The sequence below is a fragment of the Vulpes lagopus genome, chromosome 24 (assembly GCF_018345385.1).
Source record: "Vulpes lagopus strain Blue_001 chromosome 24, ASM1834538v1, whole genome shotgun sequence".
Taxonomy (NCBI): domain Eukaryota; kingdom Metazoa; phylum Chordata; class Mammalia; order Carnivora; family Canidae; genus Vulpes; species Vulpes lagopus.
The window spans coordinates 31,014,582-31,039,327 of NC_054847.1; the positions used below are offsets into that span (position 1 = coordinate 31,014,582).

The window sequence follows — 24,746 nt, forward strand, 5'->3', positions numbered from 1 at the left end:
AAATGTGTGATTGATTTATTTTTAGAGAAAAATAAAACTCAAGTTTTTCCAATAAAGGGGAGAAATAACAATATGAGATCATGTCCTGGTTACATGTTAATTATCACATTCTATACGATGTGGATGTGATCAACATGTATTCAATGATAGCATGAATAAACATTTGAGATTTAAAAATTATACCATCTGCCAATGCTGTAATTTCATAAATGTTGAAATAAATACCCAGAAATAAGTAAATTTTAAAAATTGAAGCTTTTGACAGTGTTTATAGATCAACCCGAATGGTACATATCAATAGTACAGCCAATAAATTGACATTACTGTTGGTTTCCACCTAATTTCTTCATAATATGGCTGTCTGGTGTTGCATTAGTGAAGATACTTCCTACAACCACATGGGTACCCCAGAGCCTATGACGAATCACTTTACAGCAGCCAAGATCATCCACAGAGAATCCTAAATGTCGATAGCGTTCATCTGTTTCAAAAAGAGTGTTGTTTGTATATGGTCCAAAAAACTGGAGGAAATAAAAGTTCTATTCATTAGCAAGAAAGACAATGATGAGCACATACCTATTTTAATACTCCAAATATTAAAAGTGTGACCAAACACTTCCTCTTCATCCAATAATCTTAGCAAATTACATGTTATCTAAAACACAATCTTTAAGTTTTTCATTTCTCGTCTATACTACATGTGTTACTTGATTTTGAAAAGAAATAATATATATTCCTAGCTTAAGATATAAAACATTTCATAATTATTTATTACTGAAAGCTATACCCGGAATTTAAAATATGACAACAGTGGTTCTTCCTGAAGTTTTCTCCCTTCAATTATGATTGCTGATTTGTAAACTACCTATTTCATTAATGTAATAGTATTTACTAGTGAGGATGAAAAATAACAAAGACAGAAAAACTTAACTATAAGTGATGATGGTACCTCAAAGATTGTCAATTAAGATTAAAAAAAATGTCTTAAATGATCTATTTCTACCAAAGTTGTAAACCATTTTATAATTTAAAAAAAAAAAAAAAACAAACACTCCCACTTCAAATTAATCTGGCTTTCAAAATGTAATTACTCACCGCCAAACCAGATGATGGGTCAATAAAGTCAGCCCAATAGCCTTCAGCTCGAAGAGCATAGCAAATTTCCTTAGCGCCATTAATGAACTGCATAGAAAAAGACACAAATATCCTGGATAGCATCCTTACAAATTATTTTTCAACAAAATTTTAAATATCTTTTGCTTCAGACAGTTCAATAAGAAAATAAGTTAGATATAAAGCCATATTTTTACCAGTCCAAAAAATTAATGGTTCATTTAACACTTTCATTTCCTTCAAAAAGTCTCTGTATTTTTTCTTCTAAATTTTTAGGAACAATTTCTAATCAGTTCTGTGCTACTGATTCCTGAATTTGTCATGAATTAGAAAATATAGCTGCCATTTTTATATTATAAAAATATGAATATTTTGTTTTTCCTTTCTTACCCTAATGAAAAGATAAAACCATTCATTCATTTTAATGTTTAAAAACTTACATGTTACAAAGACACATTTATTCATACTCAGTCATACATAGTTTTCACCATATTCTTTGTATTTTTTGTGTATTATTATAGACCATGTAGCTCTATCACCTATTCAAAATCTTGGTTTTGCCATCCTACTCTAATTCCTATGATGTCTTTATTAGCTTTATTAGCTTTTTAAAGCTTTATTAGCTTTAAGTGTAAGCCGTGAAAAAGACAGGAACAAATATTAGGACCAGATTAGAGTGTTAAAAAAAGGGGGGGGGTGGGGGACAAACCATAAATGTTTAAAACCAAGGGCACAGTTCCACTTCTGGCCATAATAGAATAGGGGCTGTAATACTAAAACCTATGAGGCAACGGTTTTAAATCGTGAACAGACAAAACTGTAATCTTGGACAGAAAGAAGGGCAACAAATTACGTGATCCTCATGTCTGTTTGGAACACTGTCTTCCAAGCTAAGGAGGTAGAAAGCAAGAGTTCTGGAATGTTGAAGCATCTGGAATTTGTGGGTTCGACTCACAAGGCACAATTCCTTGAGGAATCTGCCTCACAGACTGTGCCAACTGGCACCTGAGAGCTCAATGGTGTTACCATGGGTCGGTGCAGTGCTAGGTAATATGATTTCTGGCCCACACAGAGTACTAAGACCTCACTGAGCACATCCAGCTGAGATCCCCCAAATGTTTAAGCCTGAGGAAGATGGGCCATATCCTAAAAGAAGAGGTTAGCAACTTGCAGCTTAAATGCCCAACCATCCAGCTGGGTGCTTGTATATATACAGTTTCCCTGGAAAACATCCATGTTTGTTCATTTATATGGTCTTTAGTTCCTTTCACAATACACAGGGAGAGTTGAATAGTTGAGACCCTAAAACCTATAAAGCCTAAAAACTTATGAGGTGGCTCTTTAGCAGCAATCAGCAAACTTTTTTCTGTAAACTAAGCTAACTTTCTTGGAAAATACTGAGTGAGCAACATTAAGATAATGCTGTATTTTTGGGTTATCTTCATAATTCTTAAATCGGAAAACTGAATATGGGCTAGAAAAATCATTAGAAAATATATCCATTTAATGAGCAGATCTGCTGTACACAAAATTCCCAGGAGAACAAAACAATGCAAATGTGGTAAAAGTTAACTAAAAGAATCCCAAATTATCACAAAGAGAACCAGTTTAAGTATTTAAGATTTATGCTCCTTGACAGAAAACACTGACATCTGGTGGAAAAAACTGCAATAAACTACCGAACATAAAATATCTACTGACAGTAAATTACATTTGGTTCTAAAATAGTCACTAACACCTTTTTTTCCATAGAAAAAAAAGCTTTTAGTTATTATAAAATTAAAAATGACATTTCAAACCCTGAAATTGGTTACAAAAAACTGATAATTTTACTAGAGTCAGTATTAAATGAGACTTGGAATCCTTAACTCATTAGAAGTTAGGACCAATAATGCAATGTACATGAATGACTAATTGATAGCAATGGTAAGTATATGTATTAGTAAATACTGCCTTATATGTAAATAGAAAATGAGTTACTGCCTAAATGTTAACTCTCTAAATTCATATCTCTTTAAAATTAGACAATATCGTATGCCTCTCTGTAACTTCCTTATTAATTAGCGTATGATCATGACTACATGAAATTTATTAGCAAAGCTATATGTGGGACATTTTAGTATGAAGTCATTATCCTAAAATTTACAAATGAAGAGAACCATACATCAATCCTAAAGAAAACAGAAAAAATTGCTAGTATTATCTTAGACGGAAATTAGTAAAAGGAATTTTTTCAATTATAGTTAGCTAAGGTGCCCAAGTGAGCTAATCTTGATCTGTCACAAGGCAAAAGAGTATTATCCTATCTTGTAGAAACTCCTATAACCCAACATCAAACTCTTGAGACAATTATATATTTATAATATATTTATATGTTATATATATTTTTAAATAAGACTTTAAAGTTACCACTTACCAATTCTCAGGCTGGTAAAAATGAAAAGAAATGCTAATAATATCCAGGGTGAGCTATGGTGACAGCATATATACTAGGGCAGTGTTTTTGGTGGGCAAACTGGCAGCATCTATCAAAATGTAGGAGTATATCTTCTGGATTCAGCAATTTCCTATTTAGGAATCTGTAGATTAAGTGTGTGCATAAAAGTATATGCACAAACATATTCACTGCTTACAACAGGAAAAGATAAAAAATTCATAGTCGGAAATCTATGTGTAGCTATGGAAAGGTGTCACAACATCTGGCAAAAAGCAAAGGACAGGAAAAAATGGGTATACAGTATGTTATTGCTGTACACAGAGTATTACTCCTTGGGTAATTTGCACTTTTTACTTGACTTGCTTTAAAAAGAGTGAGGAGTATGAAGAGTTAATTTTACTTTTTTTTTTTTGCCATTTTTACTGTATTTTCAAATTTTACCAAAACACATATATCCAAAAAATTGCAGTATTAGACAGAATCTAAGTCAAAAAAACAAAATTCTCAGATGTCAAAGTCCCTTACTACTGAAATACAGCACGTGAGCCGGGAACTACTAAAGCCTGAAGAACCCCATCATCTTACAATGTATCATAAAACTTGTCAGCACTTGAGAGAATTACCTTTTCTAAAAGCATTTCTCTTTCATTTTCTACCTCTTCGCTCCAAACAGTCATATCATTCTTAGTTTTCTGTGTTATAGTGAGAATCATTAGTTTGTTGGTGGCTCCTTCTGGAAACAGGGACTCAAAATCTATAAATAATAATTCCAGGGAGAAAGTAAGTCCTTTTTTTTTTTAAATTAAAAAAAGCAGTATATAAAAGTACTTCCTTAGAAAAATGATTAAATTATCGTGGTACCAATAAATGCATGCTGTTTTTAAAAAGGAATTTGAAGTGAACCTTTGGTTAACTTCTGCTCTTGCTGAACTGAAATATTACCATTCTGAAGAGCAGTAAGGTTACTTGTTACTGATTTTGTAATTTTCAAAAAATGTTTATTAAAATTATGTATTCATTAAATTATAGCTATAATTATTATCTAAGGAGAAGAATGACTTCAGGGAAAAAATTATTAAAAAGTCTACTATTCCTGTCTAATGGCAGCATGAGGTCAGATGTCAGGGGACATTCGAAAGACCTTACCTTGGCCATGTAATCATTTCCAGCCAGACATATTAAAATATTTAATTACAAAGTATTATAATTCCTATGGAGTACATCACTTAACATATTAGAAAACTGGTGGCATTATCTAATACACGTAGTGTAAAAATGTTTGAAGTACACTATACCTCTTCGCAGCAATTCTGGACACGTTTGGATCGCACACTCTACTTTGGCATTTTCAAAGTAAGTTTCTGCACTGCTGATTTCTTGTTCAACAGGTGCATTATTACCCTAAGAGGAATAAGAAGTATAAATAAAAGCTGGAGTTCAAATAAAATATTTGGTCTATTATAAACTTGTCTTCCTTGAGAAGTTTTTAGAAATAATCCTAGTTAACTGGCAATAGAGTAATAGTGTTATATACTCAAACTGTTCTCTATGATGAATAAAGAGGTGAAGATTTAAAAACACATAAATATATTAATATTGTAATATGAATAGAAGTTGGCTAAGAAACTAAAATGCCATGACTATGTCCTACAATGTTACCTTTGATATTCTGGTATCTACTTATCCTTCCCTTGGTTCTGTAATCTGTGAAATGGGGATCATAGCACTAACTTACAAAATAACATGCTTAAATATATAGTCTCTCTTACAGGATGTGTTTAGAGGCTTTTATTCAACTGAAATTTACCGGGCACCTACTATATACATCAGACACTATATAGCAAGAGCAGCCCCACAATAGTAAAAAAATCCAGTCTTCACTCTTAGGTTTAAAAGAGCTAATAGAAGAAAAATAGCATGAACAAATAAATGTAATCCAATGTGAAAAGTTCTATAGAATTAGATAGAAAGTCTTTTCACAGTATAGATGGGGAAGAAACTTGCTTTGCTGAGGGAAATCAGAAAAAGGTTGAAATCCTATTTGAGCTACATGTGAGTTAATGTGTTTGGTTTGCAAAGAATAGGTAGAAAGGATTAGAAACTCAGGAGGAAAGAGTCCAGGAAGAGACAGAAACAATACAAGCACATGCAATGGTATGTACAAGGAGAATGGTACATTTAAAAACAAAAATAGGGTATGCTGTGATTAAGAGATCAAAACTATGGAAAGTCATTTATGCCACTCTAAGAAATTTTGACTTTAGTCTATAAACAATGAAGAATAGCAAGATCAGATATAAAATGCTAATGCTAGTATTACTGTGCAAGCAATAGGACAATTAATAGCCAATATTTACTGATCACAGTATATTTAAGTGTTTTAGGTACATTTTCACATTTTCTCATAGCGACTTTATGGTCACTAGGTATTATTATCCCCATTTTACTTATAAAGAAACGGGCTCAGAAATATTAAGTAGCTTTCTTAAGGCCACAAAATCAGGTAAAAGACAGAACTAACCTTTGAAATTAGATTCATTACCTAGTTCCATAGTCCATCTCACTATATGCCTCTAAGAATGGAGGAGAGATAGAGACCTTGAACTCTAGCTTTATTAGTGGGAACTGAAGGGACAACAAATAATTTAAAAGCTACTTCAGAGGTGGAAGCAATGCAATTTTGTCACTGTATAGGGATATGATGGAGAGAGGAGCCAAGTTTAGCAGTATGATCTTTATCTTGGGTCAGTGGGATAATGACTAAGTCACGTAGGCTGCTGATAACATGGGATTAAGGACACGTTTTGAGGTGGGGGCAGGAAGGGGGAACCTAAAGATGAGACACAAAAAAATCTAGGGAATTTTAAGACGTTCAGATAATGACATTTGGCAGGCAGATAGAGTTAGGAATTATAATTTATGGAGAAAGCCAGGGAATTAAGTGACCAAGGAGTTACTCAAAGAAGATGGATAGAAACACATGGGAAATAACATATAATTGGTAGAGAGAGGAGCCAAGAAGACTGAGAAAGAATTGTGGGAGATAAAACGTTAGGGAAGGTCAACTGTCTCCAAATGTTAGGCTATCTGATATAAATCATAATAATTGTGAGGGCTGCTGCTACAAATATTATGGCTTTGATTAAAAAAAAAAAAAACACAAAACTCAGCCTGAAACTATTTAGAAATTCAGAAAATGGTAAGGATTAGGGGTTTGATAGAAACCAGTTAGGTGAGCATATCAGTTTATTTATTTACCACTCCCCACTTCTAAAGTAAGCTCTATGCCCAACACAGGGCCTGAGCTCACAGACCCCTAATCAACAGGAGCATGTTTTACCAACTGAGCCAGCCAGGTACTCCTGCCATACCAGTTTAAAAACTCACTTAAAAAAACCCCACAAAAACAAAAGTTATTTGTAAGTCTTTCTTTTTTAGATTACTCTATCTGGAGAAGTTCAGAGATCTCAGTATTTTCTTGTTTTAAGGGCCCAGTGGAGCATAAAACTAGTTATCTGTTCCACATAAAAATTAGGATTATTGTTTATAAAAGTGAAAAAGAATCTAAATTTTTAGTAATATAGAAATTAAACTATATCTGAAATAAACAGCTATTAGACAATATATTTTTGAAGAACTATTTACCTAAAAGAGATTGTAATCTAAAGTAAAAAAGAAGGGGTGCCTGTGTGGCTTAGTCAGTTCAGTGTCTGCCTTAAGCTCAGGTCATGATCCCAGGGATCGAGCCCCACTTTTGGCTCCCTGCTCAGCAAGGAGTCTGCTTTTCCCTCTCCCTTGGCTTGTGTGTTCTCTCAAATAAAATCTTAAAAAGAAAATTATATAGCAAACATATATAGAACAATGCTAAGTTTTTAAAAGCCATATATGTTAATATATTTTGAATTAAGATTTTAAAAAATGTTTTCAAGTAATACGCTCACAGTTATCAGAAATTATTTTAGCAATAATCAGAAAACAATAAATGATATTAACAATTTACCTGAAATTCATTCACATACTGTGCCATCACAAACTCGTGCCTTTCACTTGATAAAGGTTCTGCTAGAACATCAGGTAAAGTTTTATGAAGCTGGCTTTTCTTTTGTGATGTAGTCCCATTGAGATGACAATCAAAACCTATGTTCCCAGGAAGCTGGAATCTCTGATCCTGAGGTCCAAATGGTCCCATAGTTTCATCAGGCCATACTGTTCGAGAGCCTGAAAACGAACAACAAAATGAATCTATTTTCTCCAACAGTCAAATGCATGGGTGGACTAAAAGAATATATTTTTTCTAATTAGGTATTTTTATAAAACCAATAGATCAACGTAGCCAGTTTTCAGTTTATAGACAAGACCATTATAAGAAAAAGGATATAATAAAGTACAGTAATCCATACTATGTAATACCTGGTAGTCATTAAAAAGAATATAGTAAATTTTGGAAAGAACCTAGGAAGACAGCAGAGTAGAAGGATCCTAAGCTCTCTTCTTTAATATAGATACCTAGATTAACAGACATATCAGTGCAACTAACCCAGGAAGTCTTTGGGTTAATCACAGAGAAGAAGCCAATCAAGATAGAAGGGGCAGAGACGCAGTTGGAAACCAAAGTACCCAGTGAGACTAACCACAAACAGGAAGGACAAACACAGAGAAGGAAGAGGAAAAGACCCCACAGGAGGTACCCCTGACATAGGGAACTCCCCGGAGAAAGTAAGTCCCCATAACATCTGGCTTTGAAAATCAGTGTGGCTTAACTTCAAAAGTTTTTACAGTTAGTGCGTTTAGCTCTGGGAGAGCTGGAGAGTGATAGGAAACAGAGTTCCCATCCTCAGAGAGTGTGTAACTAACAATCTCACCTAGATACAGCACAGAAGCAAAAGTCTGAAAAGTGCCTGGGATATATACATGAAGGTGATTTATTTATTTTTTAATTAATCTCAATTAATCTCAATGTGTGCTGAAAAGAACCTGTGCTGGAGAAGCAAGGATCTGTAAGAAACTTCTCCAAGAGTATTTTCATCATCCCATCTCAGCCTAGATACCCACGCATTTGTGAATACTCTCCATGTAGTTTGCTAACACCGTGTGCCCAACCTTACATTGTCCTGTTGATTCAATCCATTCAAGCAGCCCCACTGGGCAGGAGTCCCTGCAAAGCAGCCCTGACAGTGAATACCATCACTCCAAGATAACTTGCCCTGCGGAGTGGGAAGATAACCATACATGCAAGTCTGACTGCAGTACCAGCAGATTGACTTGCAGACATCTGATTTCTGATCTGTTGGCCCCACTAATCAACAAAGACTCTCACATGATACACTTTTATGCAACTGCAGCCCCAGCTAATGGGCTGAAAAGCAGGCATCTAGACTGATTACTGATATTGCCCAACTGTAAGCCCTTCCTTGCCCCATGGGCCCTTAACAGTACAAGGACCAAACCCTGCCCACAACAAGCAAAGTGAACATTTGTAGCTGACTAGATTGAAGGCAAATGTGACTGAGCCACAATAGTACAGTGGGCAAAACTCCTATCAAAGTCACCCCTAAGGTGCCTGGTTCTGAAGAAGAGTAGAAAGTGTGCTACAGGGCACCACAGGACCTCTTCTTTGTAAGGCCACTCCTTTCAAGATCAAAAGATATATCTTACTTTCCAGATAAATACAAAAAAACACAGAAACAAAATGAGACAAAGGAATATGTCCTAAATGAAAGAGCAGGACAATACCATGCAAAAGAGCTAAATGAAATGGAGACAAGCAATATGCCTGATAAAGATTTCAAAGTAATGCTCATAACTGTACTTACTGGACTTGACAAAAGAGTGGAGGATCTTAGTGAGAACTTCAACAAAGAGACAGAAAATATAAAAAGAACCAGAGATGAACTCAATGACTGAAATAAAAAATAAATTACAAGCAATGAATGGAACATTTGAAGAGGCCGAAGAACAGATCAGGGACTAGGAAGACAGGGTAATAGAAAGTGACCAAGCTGAACAGGAAATGAAAAAGGGAACTCAGCCATACCACAAGCGTAAAAACAGACATATTATAGAGATCCCAGAAGAGGGGGCAGAAAATTTATTTGAAGAAATAATAGCTGAAAACTTTCTAAACCTGAGGCAGGAAATACATATCCAGATATGAGATAGAGAATTTTTACAGCAGTAAAAGAGAGCAGTCACATACAAGGGAAATTCCATAAGGCTATAGGCTGATATCCAAACGCTGAAAAGAAAAAAAAACTGCAACTAAGAATACTCTATCCAGCATGGCTGTCATTCAGAACAGAAGGAGTAATAAAGATTTCCCAGCCAAACAAGTCAAAAGAGTTCATCACCATTAAACTACCCTTACAAGTAACATTAAAGAGAATTCTCTGAGTGGAAAAAAATTGCCATAACAAAGAAAGAAAATTAGGAAAAAATCTTACAGGTAAATACAAAATAAAAGTAGTAGATTAATATAAAACCAGTATGGAGGTAAAAACATAAAGGCAGTAATATCAATTATATCTATAAAAATCATAGAGAATCAGAAAATAAAAGGACGTCAAGGATGATATCATTTACATAAAATGTGGAGGTGGGTAAAAACTTAGTGCTTTTAGAATGGACTCAAACATAAGTGGCCATCAACTTCATACGGATTGCTACTGCTTAAGATGCTATATATGAACCTAATGGGAACCACAAATCAACTACCTATAATAGATATGCTTGGATTTCTTTCTTTTTATTTTTTCACATAAACCACCAGAGAGCAAGAGAAGGAATAGAGAACTACAAAAACAATAATAAAACAAGTAACAAATGGTACTAAGTACCTGCTAATCATTAATTACTTTGAATGTAAGTGAACTAATTTTCCAATCAAATCAGTAGGAAGTGACTGAATGGATTAAAAGGCAAGACCCACCTTTATTCTGCCTTTAGAGACTTGCTTTGGACCTAAAGACACATGCAGATTTAAAGTGAAGGGATGGAAAACCATGACCATGCAAATGGAAGTGAAAGAAAGCTAGGGTAATAATATACATCAAACAAAACAGACTGTAAAGACAAAGAAGGACACTACCTACAATAAGGGGAACAGTCTGACAAGAGAATATAACAAACTAAATACTTTTGCACCCAACATGGGAGCACCTATATACATAAAACCATTAACGAGACAAGGAAGACCTTGGCAATAGTACAAAAGTAGAGGATGTTAACACCTACTTATGTCAATAGATAGATGAACCAGACAAAAATCAACAAAGAAACACTGTTTTGAATGACACATTGCAACAGACGGACCTAACCTATATTCTGAACATTCCATTAAAAACAGAATACACATTCTTTTCAGGTGCACATGAAACATTCTCCAGGACAGATATATTAGGCCACAAAACAAGTCTCAATAAATTCAAATTGACTGAAGTCATATCATGCATCTTTTCTGACTACAAAGGTTTAAAACTGGAAATGAATCACAGAAAAAATGTGGAAAGAACACAGATACAGGGGGCACCTGGATGGCTCACTTAGTTAACCATCTGCCTTCTGCTCAGATCATGATTCAGGGTTCTGGGATTAAGCCCCGAGTCAGGTTCCCTCTCAGCGAGGCCTGTGCTTTTCCTTTTCCCTCTTTTCCAGCTTGTGCACTCTCTCAAATAAATTAAATCTTTGAAAAAACAAAAACCACACAAATACAATCAGGCTAAATAACATGTTATTAAACCTTGAATGCACCTACCAAGGTATCAAAGAGGAAATAAAATATATAAGGGGACAAATAAAAATGAAAACATAATGGTCCAGAATCTCTGCAATGTGGTAATAGCTCTTAAATATTATATAGCAATATAGACATAACTAAAGCAGCAAGAAAGATCTCTAGTAAACAACCTAACCTTATTATCTAAAGGAGCTAAAAAAAAAAAAAAAAAAAACAAAAAAAAAAAACATGCAAAAACAAGAGAAAAGGAAATAATGCAGATTAGTGCAGAAATAATTAAAATGGAGAATCCCCCCAAAAGACAACCCACAACTGGTCAATGAAACCATGACCCAGAGTTCCTTGAAAAGCTCAACAAAATTGAATTACCTTTAGACTGATTCACCAAAGGAGAGAAAACTAAAAACCATAAATAAAAGAGAAATAACTGACATCACAAATATACCAAAGATAGTTAGAAAATATTATGTAAAATTATATGCCAACAAAGAACATAGCAGAAATGAACAAATTCCTAGAAAGCTAAAACTTTCCAAAGTTTTGGAAACTGAATCATGAATAGAAAGTTTAAACAGGGATCCCTGGGTGGCGCAGCGGTTTGGTGCCGGCCTTTGGCCCAGGGCGCGATCCTGGAGACCCGGGATCGAATCCCACATCGGGCTCCCGGTGCATGGAGCCTGCTTCTCCCTCTGCCTGTGTCTCTGCCTCTCTCTCTCTGTGTGTGACTATCATAAATAAATAAAAATTAAAAAAAAAAATGGTTTAGATGGTAAGTTTAAAAAAAAAAAAAAAAAGTTTAAACAGACTAATTGCTAGCAATGACACTGAATAAGTAGTCAAAAAATTCCTAACACAAAGTATAGGATCAGGTATCTTCACCCGTGAATTCTACCAAACATATGAAGAAGAGTTACTATATATTGTTCTTGAAAATTACAAAATACAGACCATGAAAGCAGCTTGCAAATTCATTCCAGCAGGCCAAGATTACCCTGTTACCAAAACCAGCTGGAGATACTAAAATTAAAAAGGTATGCACCAAAATCTCAGATGAAAATAGATGGGAAGATCCTGAACAAAGTACTATCAAAAATACAAATATATAGTAAGAAAATCATTCACAGGGCACCTGGGTGGCTGAGCTGGTTAAAAGCACCTTACTCTCAATTCTGGCTCAGATCAGGATCTTAGGGTTATGAGATTAGGCCCTGAATTGGGCTCCTCGTTGAATGAGGAGACTGCTTAAGATTCTTCCTTGGAGCACCTGGGTAGCTCAGTCAGTTAAGGTCTACCTTTGGCTTAAGTCATGATCTTGGGGTCCTCGGATTTTGCCCCCTGGCTGACTCCCTCCTGCTCAGTGGGGAGTCTACTTCTGCCTCTCCCTGTCTCTTCCCCTCAACCCCCAATCCGTTTATGTGCTCTTAATAAAATCTTAAAAAAAAAAAAATTCTTTCTCTCCCTCTCCCTGCTTACACACTCTTGCTCTCAAATAAATAAATCTAAAAAAAAAAAAAAAATCACTCGAAAATTATCAAGTGTGATTTATTCTAGGTATACAAGGGTGGTTCAGTACATGCAAAAAAGTGTTAAGTGATACTGTCACTTTAAGGACAAAAACCATATGATCATTTGAACAGACACAAAATAGCATTTGAAAGAGTACATCATCATTCACCATGAAAAAACTCTCAACAAAGTATGATAAAGGTTAAATGTCAAAAATCCACAGCTAACTTCATTCTCCATGGTGAAAAGCAGAGCTTTCCCTCTAAGATCAAGAATAAGATAAAGATGTCCACTCTTACCAGTTTCCTTCAACACTGTACTGCAAGACCCAGTCAGGGAAATCAGCACCCACCCCCTCAAAAGAAATACAAGGCAACCAAGCTAGTAAAGAAGATGTAAGATTTCCAGTATGTGTAGCTGACATAAACCCTATACAGAAAACTCTAAAAACTCTCTACCAAAAAGTACTAGAACTGATAACTGAATTCAGTAACGTTGCAGAATAGAGATTATTGGTAAATCTATTGTATTTCTGTATACTAATGAAGTAGCAGAAATAGAAATTAAGAAACAATCCCATTTACAATTGCACCAAAAAGATAAAACACCTAGGATTAAACTTAACCAAGGAGGTGAGAGAATTGTACTCTGAAAACTGTAAAACACTGATGAAAAATGAGGATGCAAAAAATAAATGAAAAGATATGTGCATGAACTGGCACAATTGCTATTGTAAAAATTTCCCTATTACCCAAAGCAATCCACAGATTTAATGCAATCTTCATTAAACTACCAACAAATTTTCAGACTACTAAAAAAACAAAAACAAACAAACAAAAAAAACCACACACACAAAAAAACACCCTAAAATCTGTATGGAACCAAAAAGAATCCATATAGAAAAATCAATGTTCACAAAAAAGTGCAAAGCTCAAGACAGCACAATCTTGTAAGTCAAGATATACTACAAAGCTGCAGTAATCAAGACAGTATGGCACTGGCAACAACAACAAAAAATAGACACACAGATCAGTGCAACAGTAGAGAGCCAAAATTAACCCACACTTACACGGTCAAATAACCTATGACAAAGCAGGCGAGATTATACAATGGGGAAAAGACAGGATCTTCAGCAAATGGTGCTGGAAAAGTGGACAGCTACAGGCAAAAGAATGAAACCAGACCACTTTCCTACACCACACACAGAAACAAACTCTAAATGGATTGAAGACCTAAACAGAGACCTGAAACCATAAAACTCCTGCAAGAAAACAGACACGAACGTCCCTGACATCAGTTGTAGAAGCATTTTTCTAGATACGTGTTCTAAGGAAAACCAAAGGCAAACTGAACTACTGTCACTATACCAAAACAAAAGGCTCTGCACAGAGAAACAACCCAGTAACAAAGCAAAAGACAGCCTAGTGAATGGAGAAGACATTTGCACATAACATATCCAATAAAAGCTTAATATCCAAAACATATAAAGAACTTCAACAACTCAACACCAAGAAATTTCAAGTAAAACAATTAAAAATTGTTAATTTTTAAGAGGACCTGCAGACATTTTCCCACAGACCCACGCAGACGGGCAACAGACGCATGAGAAGAGGCTCAACATCACTCATCATCAGGGAAAGTCCAATGCAAACCACAGGGAGAACCACGTTATACCTGTCAGAATGGCTAAAGTCAGCAACACAAGAAATAACAGGTGTTGACAAAGATGTGGAGAAAGGGAACCTTCATGCAGTGTTGGTGGGAATGCAAACTGGAGTAGCCACTGTGGCAAACACTATAGATGTTCCTCAAAAAATAAAACATAGAATTACCAAATGATCCAGTAATTCTACTGCCGGGTAGTTACCTCTCCCCTACCAAACCCTAATTCAAAAAGATATTTACACACTTATGTTTATTGAACATTATTTATAATAGCCAGATGTGGAAGCAGCCCGAGTGTTCATCCATAGATGAATGGCTTAAAAAAAAAAAAAAAAAAGGTATGAAACTTCTGGTTTTTCCAGTGATATTTCTTTCAGAGCATGCAACATTGCCACAGTCACATTATACCAAAAGGGACAATGGAGATCTCGAGGGCTACTCATTTGATCTTGAACAGTAACTGCAAGCATTCCTGACATACATTTATTAAAACAGGTACCAGCACGTTCTTTGCTAGTTACAATCACTGCTTGTTATTACCATATAAACACAAAAGTAATGGAATAGTTTTAAAATTTGGTACTCGTATTTCTCAAACCCCATACCTTTTTTAAGTCATCAGCCCCAATATATGTGCACTCTGACTGAGTAAAGTCTGAGTTCTTATTCTGATGCTCTGTATGTCTGCTCCAATTCATAGAGCTTACTACATGTCTAGTCTTTGGAGGAGACAAAATTTGAGCTGGCCCATGAGGGGCAGGTCAGACCTGAATAGTGAGAATAGTGGGGGCTTGGGAAGAAATGGCCATTATTTACTGATTGTATTTGGTACATATTGTGTGATACTTGAAGAGAGAAAAGGGACTTACCAGCCCTTAATTGAAATCTAAGCTTTTTATCGCTTATTTTTTCCTTGCCCTATCTCCTCTCTTCCACCATTTTCCTTGCATTGTGATGATCTAGCGGGCACTTCTGTCAACAGGACAATGCCTCCTCCGACTATAACCTCTTAATAGTTGTGTATAATGAAAACTGTAAACTTTTTTAAATAAAATGTGTATATACCTTGGCAAAAAATAAAAAAAAAAACCAAAAAAGTCATATACTATTTTTTTGTTGTTTATTATTTACTAAGATTGAGGAATGAAGAGTGAAAATAGATATATTACATGTTTTAGGGAGGATTTTCTGAGATAGTTCAGCCCATGCCTCCTCAGCTCATGACATCAAGCACTCTGGAGCCCTCCTTTGTGTTGACTGTTGTACTCAAAGGGACGAGACTGTTAAGGTCAGGAGAAAGGATCTGGAGGTAATGATGATTTGTGAAGATAAATATACCTGACAGACAAGGTAGAGAAGCATTCCAAGTAAAGAAGAGCAGAAATGCCAAAGAAAAGCTCTGAGGTATGAACAATTAAGTTGGGAATGCAACCACAGAGGGTAGCCTGAAGGCGATTAGATGATTCCCCAAAAGGTCGGCAGGAGACAGATGTAGGGGGCCTTATGCACCATGCTGGTGATAGGATGTCATCATTTAGAGTGGTGATTCCTAAAGAAGTTCTGTTAAGGAGTCGGGAAAATCAGTGGGTTAAATTCTGATCCTACACTCAGTAATGGAGTTTGAGGGATTCAGGTTGGTCGAGTGAACTCCACCCCCCCTTCCGTGGTGTCTCCTCAATCCTGACTATTCTCTGGGTTCTGGATTCCCACCTCCCCTCCCAGCTGGATATTCCCATTTGAATATTGGCCACCACTTCCACTTCAGCATTTTGAGAGTCTAAAGGGCTGTAACCCACCAACAGGTACTTTTGGTAATGAGAGGATAAGGAGAGGCATTAGACTCTGGCCAGGACTCTGGTGTTCAACTCCTGGCTGTCACTCCCTGTCCTATCACTGACCACATCCTCTGACCTCTCTTAACTTTAGGTTTCCTATCTGTGCAGTGGAAATGCTACTGGTTTCGTGAGGTGATTTGAAGACTAAATGATTACACGTAAAGCACTTAGACAAGGGCTGGGCACATAGTAAGCGCCATTACCATTACTACTACGATGCTATTATTCATCCAGGCTGAAAACTGCTACAGATTGGGAGGATACGGAAGCAGAGCAAGTGAATAAAAGCCACCAATGTCTTTAAAATTGGCTTTTGGAATACTTAGCTCCTGTTTAACAGCGACTGTCCTAATCCAGGTCTCTCTTGCCTTTGCCTGAGTACAGTAGCAGGGTGCTGAGACTTCTCTCCTGCACTTCTGCCCTGTGCCAGCAGATCTCTCTCTTCAAACCTGAGTCTGTAGACTGTTCTCCTATTCCACAACTGTCAGTGTCCAATGTTATGTGTAATTTTGTCAAAACCAGACGCTTCCTGAATTTTCTCATTGTGAAATAGCTTAGTTTTGCTGGAGAAAAATTAAAAATGATAAAAAAAAGGTCAAACAAGTCTTTCATAACTATCATATTTATGAATTCATTTTCATAGCCATCAGAATGGCTAGAATGAAAAAGATAAAGAAGAGTTGGAAAGGATGTGGAGATAGAGAACCCTTGTGGTCTGTTTTTTAAAAAAAAATTTTTTTTTAATTTTTATTTATGATAGTCACAGAGAGAGAGAGAGAGGCAGAGACACAGGCAGAGGGAGAAGCAGGCTCCATGCACCGAGAGCCCGATGTGGGATTCGATCCCGGGTCTCCAGGATCGCGCCCTGGGCCAAAGGCAGGCGCCAAACCGCTGCGCCACCCAGGGATCCCCCCTTGTGGTCTGTTGATTGGGAATGTCAATTGGTGCAGAATATGGTAAACAGTATGGGGGTTCCTCAAAAAATTAAGAGAGAAATGCCAGACGATCCAGAAATTTGACTGTTAGGTAGTTCTGCAACGAAAATAAAGTGGTAATTTAAAAACATACGTACCCTGTGTTTACTGCATCATTTACGATAGCCAAGATAGGAAAGCAACCTAAGTGTCTATCGATAGTTGGAGGAATAAAGAACATGTGTAGTATGCGCTCATACACAGTGGATTGTTGGTCATAAAGAAGGAAATCTTGCCCTTTGCAATAAATAGATGGACCTGGAGGATATTATGTTCAGTTAAATATGTCAGAAAAGGACAAATACCAAATGATTTCACTTATAAATGGGGAACAGAGGGACATCTGGGTGGCTCAGTGATTGTCCGTCCGCCTTTGGCTCAGGTTGTGATCCCAGGGTCCTAGGATGGAGCATTGGGCTCCCTGCAGAAAGCCTGCTTCTCTCTTTGGCTGTCCTTTGCCCCCCTCTGTCTCTCTCATGAATAAGTAAAATCTTAAAAAATAAATAAAAAAAATAAACATGGAACATAAATGACCAAGCAAACAAGCAAAAAAGACAAAAGAGAGTCATAGATACAGAGAACAAACTGATAATTGTCATCTGGAAAGGGAGGGGGGAGATAGGCAAAGTCGGGAAGTGGTTTAAAACATACAAACTTCCAGGTATAAGTACGCAACAGGTATTAAAAATACAGCATAAGGAATATAGTCAATAATCCTGTAGTAAGGCTGCATAGTGACAGATGCACCCTTTTATCACTTATCCTGTTGTGAACTATGTAATATATATGACTGTTGAATTATCATAATGTATACTTGAAACTATTCACACTCTCAACTATTCTTCAGTAACACAGGTAGTATTTCCTTGACAAAGGCTATAGAAACAGTTTTCTAGATATTTCTGCTCACCAATGGAAAGAAAAGCAAAATTAAACTATTAGGACTATACCAAAAAAAAACATTTTTGCACAGTGAAGGAAATAATTACAAAAACAAAAAAAGGGCAACCTACTAAATGGAAAAAGATATTTTGAAATGATGTATCTGATACATCATTTATAGTTCTAAATATTAATATCCAAAGTATATAAATAACTTAACACGGAACCAAACCAACCAAAAAAAACCTATTAAAAATGGATGGAAAGGGACACTTGGGTGCCTCAATGGTTGAGCGTCTGCCTTCAGCTCAGGGCCTGATCCTGGAGTCCTGGGATAGAGTCCCGCATTGGGCTCCCTGCATGGAGCCTGCTTCTCCCTCCTCCTGTGTCTCTGCCTCTCTGTTTCGCTCATGAATAAATAAAATCTTTTTTAAAAATTAAAAAAAATATATTAAAAATGGATGGAGAGCTTAGAGACTTATTTCTAAGGAAAATATATAGTTGGTACACACATGAAACAATGCTCAATATCACTAATCATCAGGGAAAAGAAATCAAAACCACAACGAGAGATCACCTTATAACTGTTGGAATAGCTAGAACAAATATAAGAAATACAAGTGCCGGCAAGAATGTGGAGAAAACGATTCTCTCCTGCACTGTTGGTGGAAATGCAAACTGGTGCAGACACTTTGCACAACACTATGGAGATTTCTTAGAAAATTAAAAACAAAGTTATCAAATGATTCAATAATTGAATACTGGATATTTACCCAAAGAAAAAGGAAAACACACAACAAAAGATATATACACCCTTATATTTAACAAAGCATTATTTATAATAGCCAAGATATGGAAGTAATCCAAATATTCATACAGAAATGAAGGGATAAAGATTTGGTATATGTACACAATGGAATATTACTCAACCATAAAAAATAATGAAATCTTGCCATTTGTAGCAACATGGATGGATGCAGAGGATATAAAAGCGACATAAGTCAGAGAAAGACAAATATCAAATGACTATACTCATACAGAATTTAAGGAAAAAAAAAAAGGGACAAAAACAGTCTTTACTACAGAGAATAAACTGGTGGTTGCCAAAAGGGAGATGGGTGTTTTGCAACAAATATAAGTAAACTATGGTAACTTTTACTTACATATATCTGGCGGTGCAGTGGCCACATGAGACTCATCAGAACCTGAAGATCCTGCAGTTGAAAAGGCTTTGGGACTGACAACCCTTTTAACTAAAGAGCAAAATCCTGGGAGATAGGAAACCAGTCTGGCTCTATTACAGAGCACCTAAAAATAAGACAAAAATTAAAATTATTTGTTCTGCATATACGTTATTTTTAACATAGACAATCTCTGGCAAACCCTCACAACTGCAACGTATCTTTTAAAACCAAGTTTTATCCTATTATGGAACAACTACCATATGACAAGGATTATGTATATAATTTTAAAAACATATCTATTAAACAAACAAGTAATAAATTACTTTGTGGAAAAGTGTATGGCCTTTCTGATAAAGGCTAGAATCAAGAGTGCCACACTAGAGAGAATAGGAACCTCTAGAAGTTGCCCTATTCAGGAACAACACTAAAAAGGTAGTACAAGTAAGACTTTTTTATTGTTAAGGAATCTTCAACACTTTTAGTACATAGATTTGTGGTAAATATTTTGCTATGTTCACTTCCTGGACTCTGAGGTCACTGACTATAGATGAATGTGTAAACATCTTTCATAAACAAATTTCTAGCAAAATACTTGGGTCAAAATAATTTTTTTATTATATTTTATACCGATTTATCCATTTGAGAGAAAAATCTCCAGCAGATGCGCCCCGCTGAGCTCAATCTCAAGAGGGGATTAAAGAGATCATGACCTGAAGAAAATCAAGAGTCTAAAGCTTAGCTGACTGAGGCACTCAGGTGCCCTATGTCAGTGTAATAATTTAATACAGGGGTTGGCAAACTATAGCTGAATATATCCTATTTTGGTAAGTAAAGTTTTGGTCTAATATTGTCACACGTACTTATGTACTGTTTGTGGCTGCTCTCATGCCATAATGCCAGAATTAAGTAGTTGTATAGAGACTATATGGCACAGAAAGCCTAAAATATTTACTTATCCGACCCTTTACATTAAAAAACAAAAATGCCAACTGAGTGTAGTAGAAAATATGTAAGAATACCATATTATCTGTGAAATACTATTAAAAGATTTGAACAATTAAGAGCTCCTTGAGAGAATAGGAAAAGAAGTTTCACAGAGGACACAAGGTTTTGAATAGAAATAGAAATTTGTGGAGGAAAAGGGCATTTCAATGAGTAACTTTCAGAAACAGATGTATAGTCATAAAAGGTATATTCAAAAGAGAGAAATTTAGTAAGGTTAGATATTTAAGGGATTGCGGTAAAAAACAGACTTGGAAGTTAAGTTGTGGGTAATCATAAAAGGCTTTATATTTGACACAGTAAAGGGCTTGTTAACAGCAATTCAATAAATCAGAATCCTGATCTGGAGGCAGGGAATAGAATAAACTGACAAAAATAAGGAATGTTTTTAGGAATGTATCACTTAGTGCAGGATGGACTGGAATAGGATTTAAGAATAGATTGGAGTGATATGAAAATTAGTTACCAGGGTGTGGAAAGACTAGCCTTTTGATAACTTCAGAATCAGTCTTTTCCCCTTTCACAGAGTACTCTGAATTCCAACCCAGGTGTTTTTTTTTTCATCCTAAGTACAAGAGAACATCCTAACTTGTTTTACCTCTCTAGCATAATTTATTAACTTTACCTTCCTTTCTTTTTCAATTCTTTAGTCTCACATAAAAAAAAACCCACACCACTTCTCATATTTCTCTGCCTTCTTTTATACTGCCTTATGACTTCTTCTGCTAGAATGCCCCTTTCCCTCTCCTTCTAGGTCTAGCAAATTTCAACTCTGTCTTCAATAACTGGATAAACAGAACTTCCTTAATGTATCTCCAAAGAAGGCGGGTCTCCTGAGCATTCTGGCCATCTGAAAATTTCAGCATCCTTCCCTGGGTCAGGACCCAACCTCCCCAGAGATAAATATAATAATTATTAGATTTTAACTTACTAGACAAACTCAGACTTTGGGTGTTTCTACAATTAAAGTTTACCTCTACAAATAAGACATTTACATTTAAGAGAATAATGGCTCAGGATCTTAAAGGCAATATAAAATTTTAAACTCCGAAAATATTTTGGGCAAAGCCTTAAAAATAACCCTCAATAAGACATTATCTGAAGGGGGCAATATTAAATAGTAAATAATCAATTGATGTTAATTACTATGGGATAGATGCTATGCTAAGTGCTTTACATGCACTCTTTTACTTATTCCCACACTTCCATATACTATTAACATTAAAGTACGATTATCAAGCTATTATTTGTGATTAACTGCTTCATAAGCAAAAAAGGAAAAGAAAGATAATCCAAATTATTTTAGCAACTGCCTAGTATTATTAAGGATTATGATTATTTTAGCCTGGGAGTGCCAAGGCCACTAACTCCTACTCTGGAATTTTTCCTTGATGGTAAAGCATTTAACAAAAGTCATAATAAAATGTGAGTTTTGTTGCCAATCTAAGACAATCTAATCACCAAGTTTCATGTTAATTTTATTTACCAAATTTCATTTTAACAGCTAAATAAGCCAGTATCTAACTTATCCACTGAAAAGAATAGCTGACAACAGTGTTGATGTGTTTCAAGTTTTCCTTTTAACCTATAGGACACTCAAATTCTTACCTGGCAGATTTTATGACATTGGGTCGGCTGGTAAATATAACTAAAAGTGACAACCAATAAATGACTCAAAAATTAGAATAGCCTGTTTATCTTAGTATGAGGATAAGCATGATTTTGTGTATGACTACTTCAAAACCTAAGATTCTAGACTTGGGAAGAGGACAGGTTATTAAAATATAACTTTAAAGTCCTTAGTAGTATAAGGAGAAATGTCTGTTTGACACTGTTTTAGGACTAAGTCCCGTTTTGGGTTATATGAGCAGAAAACAGGCTCTATAACAAAGACTGAAAGCTTGTTATTAAGAAATTCATCCACATTCTAGGAAATTCATCCATACCTATCTTCAGACATTTTTGTGTGGTACACACAAAAGAAATTTGAGTGGGATGTTATAAGAAATCCTAAGAAATTTGTGTTGGATATAAATATTGAAAAATCACAGATTTCACCAAAAGTCCAAATTTTCAGCTATTCTGGAAAACTCAGAAGAGCTCACAGCATTGGATTCATATTCCCAAATGGCTTAAATAACAAATCATTGTAGCTAAGGAAAGGCTGCTCCAGTTGCCGAATCACAAATGAAAAGTGCAGTTTGTCAAAGTTCCCACCAAGGCATCTTGATTTACTCGTCCAGCTTTCAAAGCTGAGACATTTATGACTCTTGCTACGTATGTTAACTACAATGTCGAAGACACACATACTTGCATTCAGTGTTTACAACGCAAACACAAATTTTCAAAAGTATATTTGAATACTAAAACTTTATACAAACTTCTAACAATAAAAGGATCTATGAAAGCATCTTAGAAAATAGTCACCTTGCTGAGCTAATCCATTTAAATGAAAACAAAGCCAAGTTAAACATTCGCATTCTATTCTAATTAATGTCTGTTTTGAGAGCACCTCAGGCTTCTTTTACAACATTCCCTTCCTGTGGTTTTAAGTAAAAAGTCACCTTAGAGTGGGTCCAAGACAGTGGTCCACGTTTATGACCTGACCCTGCAGTCACATCACTAGACTCTCAACCTACCACGTTCCCTTAGGGGAATATTACCCTGGCTCAAGGCTGCCATCTGTATCCTCCTCACACAGCTCTGATCAAAGGACCACAGCTTTACCACCAAAGAATTGAATCTGAACCCTGAGTGTGACATGCAAGGTTCCCTGGTCCCCGATTACACCTCCGCGACCCAACCTCACTTCCCGCTCTTCCGCGTTGCGCAAGGCGGAAGGGTCTTCTTGAGTTTTGGAAACGGAGGGGAGAGGGGTCTCTGAAGACCAATCTCCTGTTGTTCCATTAAAATCGCCAATTATCGGGCGGCCCGGGCGGCTCAGCGGTTGAGCATCTGCCTTCGGGCCGGGGCGTGACCCTGAGGTCCCGGGATCGAGTCCCACGTGGGGCTCCCTGCAGGGAGCCCGCTTCTCCCTCTGCCTGTGTCTCTGTGTCTCTCATGAATAAATAAAGTTAAATTAAAATCTCCAATTATCTGGATCCCAGCATCTTCTCGGAACTCCGATGAAGTGCTTCTGCGATCGCGTCGGCCCAGAGCTCCGCGGTGAGCTGCATCCCACCCGGGCGGTCGCCGCCCACCAGTACTTCCGGGCTACGGGCCCCCCTCCCTGGCGCCCGTTCTGCAGGGTGTGGGAGGTTACGCGCTATCCCGGGAGGCTACAAAAACCTTCCCGTGTAGCTAACAGGGGTAATTAAAAAAAAAAACCAAAAAAAAAACCCAAAAAAAAATATAAAAGCAGATTCTGAGTAACCACTGAATACTGTCTTCTAAAAACGTTGCAAGGATCCGGGCACTGGCTTCATGTCCAAACACGGACTCGCAGCCGCGGGCACACGGGGACCGACGAAAACGTCCGTGTTCAAACCACCTTAGGGGCGCGCCGCGCTGTCCACACCCGCCCCTCCCCCCGCTGCCCGCGACACTTCTCACACAGCACGTCTGAGCGCGAGAAACAGGCCGCCGTCCCGAAACCCACTTGCCAACAACGGCTGCGTGTACTCACGGTGGCCATTTCCGGCGGGGAGGGCGGACGCCAGCGATCGTCCCTTCCGTGAAGCTCTACCTCTGGGGGACCGACAAAACACAGCAGCCTGGTGACCCACCGGGCGCCAGCTCCAGGGCGCGCCGTCGCCCCGCCCCCACGCCCTCCCCGGAAGTGCGCCCCGCTCCCAAGCCCACCCCCGCAGGGCCCCGCCCCCGACGCCCGAGCGCTCCCCGGAAGTGCGCCCCCCGCAGGCCCCGCCCCCGACGCCCGAGCGCTCCCGGAAGTCCGCTCCCCCGCGCCCGCAGGGCCCGCCCCCGACGTCCGAGCGCTCCCGGAAGTCCGTCCGGCCCCCAAGCAGGGCTCCACCCCCAGAGAGCTCCCCGGAAGTGCGCGCCCCCCCCCCCCCGGAGGGCCCCGCCCCCGACGCCCGAGCGTTCCCCGGAAGTGCGCCCCACCCCCAAGGACCCCCGCTGGGCCCCGCCCCTAAGCCCCCCCCTACCCCCCCGCTACTGCGAGCAGCTGGGACCCGGTGACGGCGGGGAAGCAGGAGTCCGTGCCCGCCCGGGACACTGTCCTGAGGGCCGGCGGTTCCACAGCAGCTCCGGACGAGCGCCGGGCCGGGGATGACGGTGACGGCCTAGCCACAGGGAGCCTGTCGGGGCAGGGGCCATACCGAGCGCGGTGGCCCCCAGACGGGCGCATTCGGAGGGTCCGACACGGTGGAAGCCGTCCGTACCAGGCGCCGCCGCCGCCGCCAGCCGTCCCGGCCCCGCACTGGCTCCGCCGTCAAAATGGCGGCCGCGACGGCA

General features: G+C 37.8%; 1 protein-coding gene across 1 annotated transcript; it reads right to left on the bottom strand.

Annotated features, from left to right (window-relative positions):
- MMADHC (metabolism of cobalamin associated D) lies at window positions 1–24,746 on the bottom strand. The gene is made up of 8 exons (XM_041739769.1): window positions 24,611–24,746; window positions 23,956–24,017; window positions 19,308–19,452; window positions 7,551–7,768; window positions 4,846–4,951; window positions 4,174–4,304; window positions 1,096–1,182; window positions 1–521 (listed from the first exon to the last, which is right to left on the bottom strand). The coding sequence occupies exons 2-8, from the start codon at window positions 23,962–23,964 to the stop codon at window positions 321–323; spliced, it is 897 nt and encodes a 298-aa protein (XP_041595703.1). The 5' UTR covers window positions 23,965–24,017; window positions 24,611–24,746; the 3' UTR covers window positions 1–320.

Bases quoted from the DNA above. Each gene is read 5' to 3' on its own strand.
- MMADHC (XM_041739769.1), bottom strand. The intron at 4,952-7,550 runs GTAAATTGTTAA...TATTCCTCTTAG, and splicing joins AGTATGTGAATGAATTTCAG to GGTAATAATGCACCTGTTGA. The intron at 4,305-4,845 runs GTATAGTGTACT...TATTATTTATAG, and splicing joins TCCAGAATTGCTGCGAAGAG to ATTTTGAGTCCCTGTTTCCA.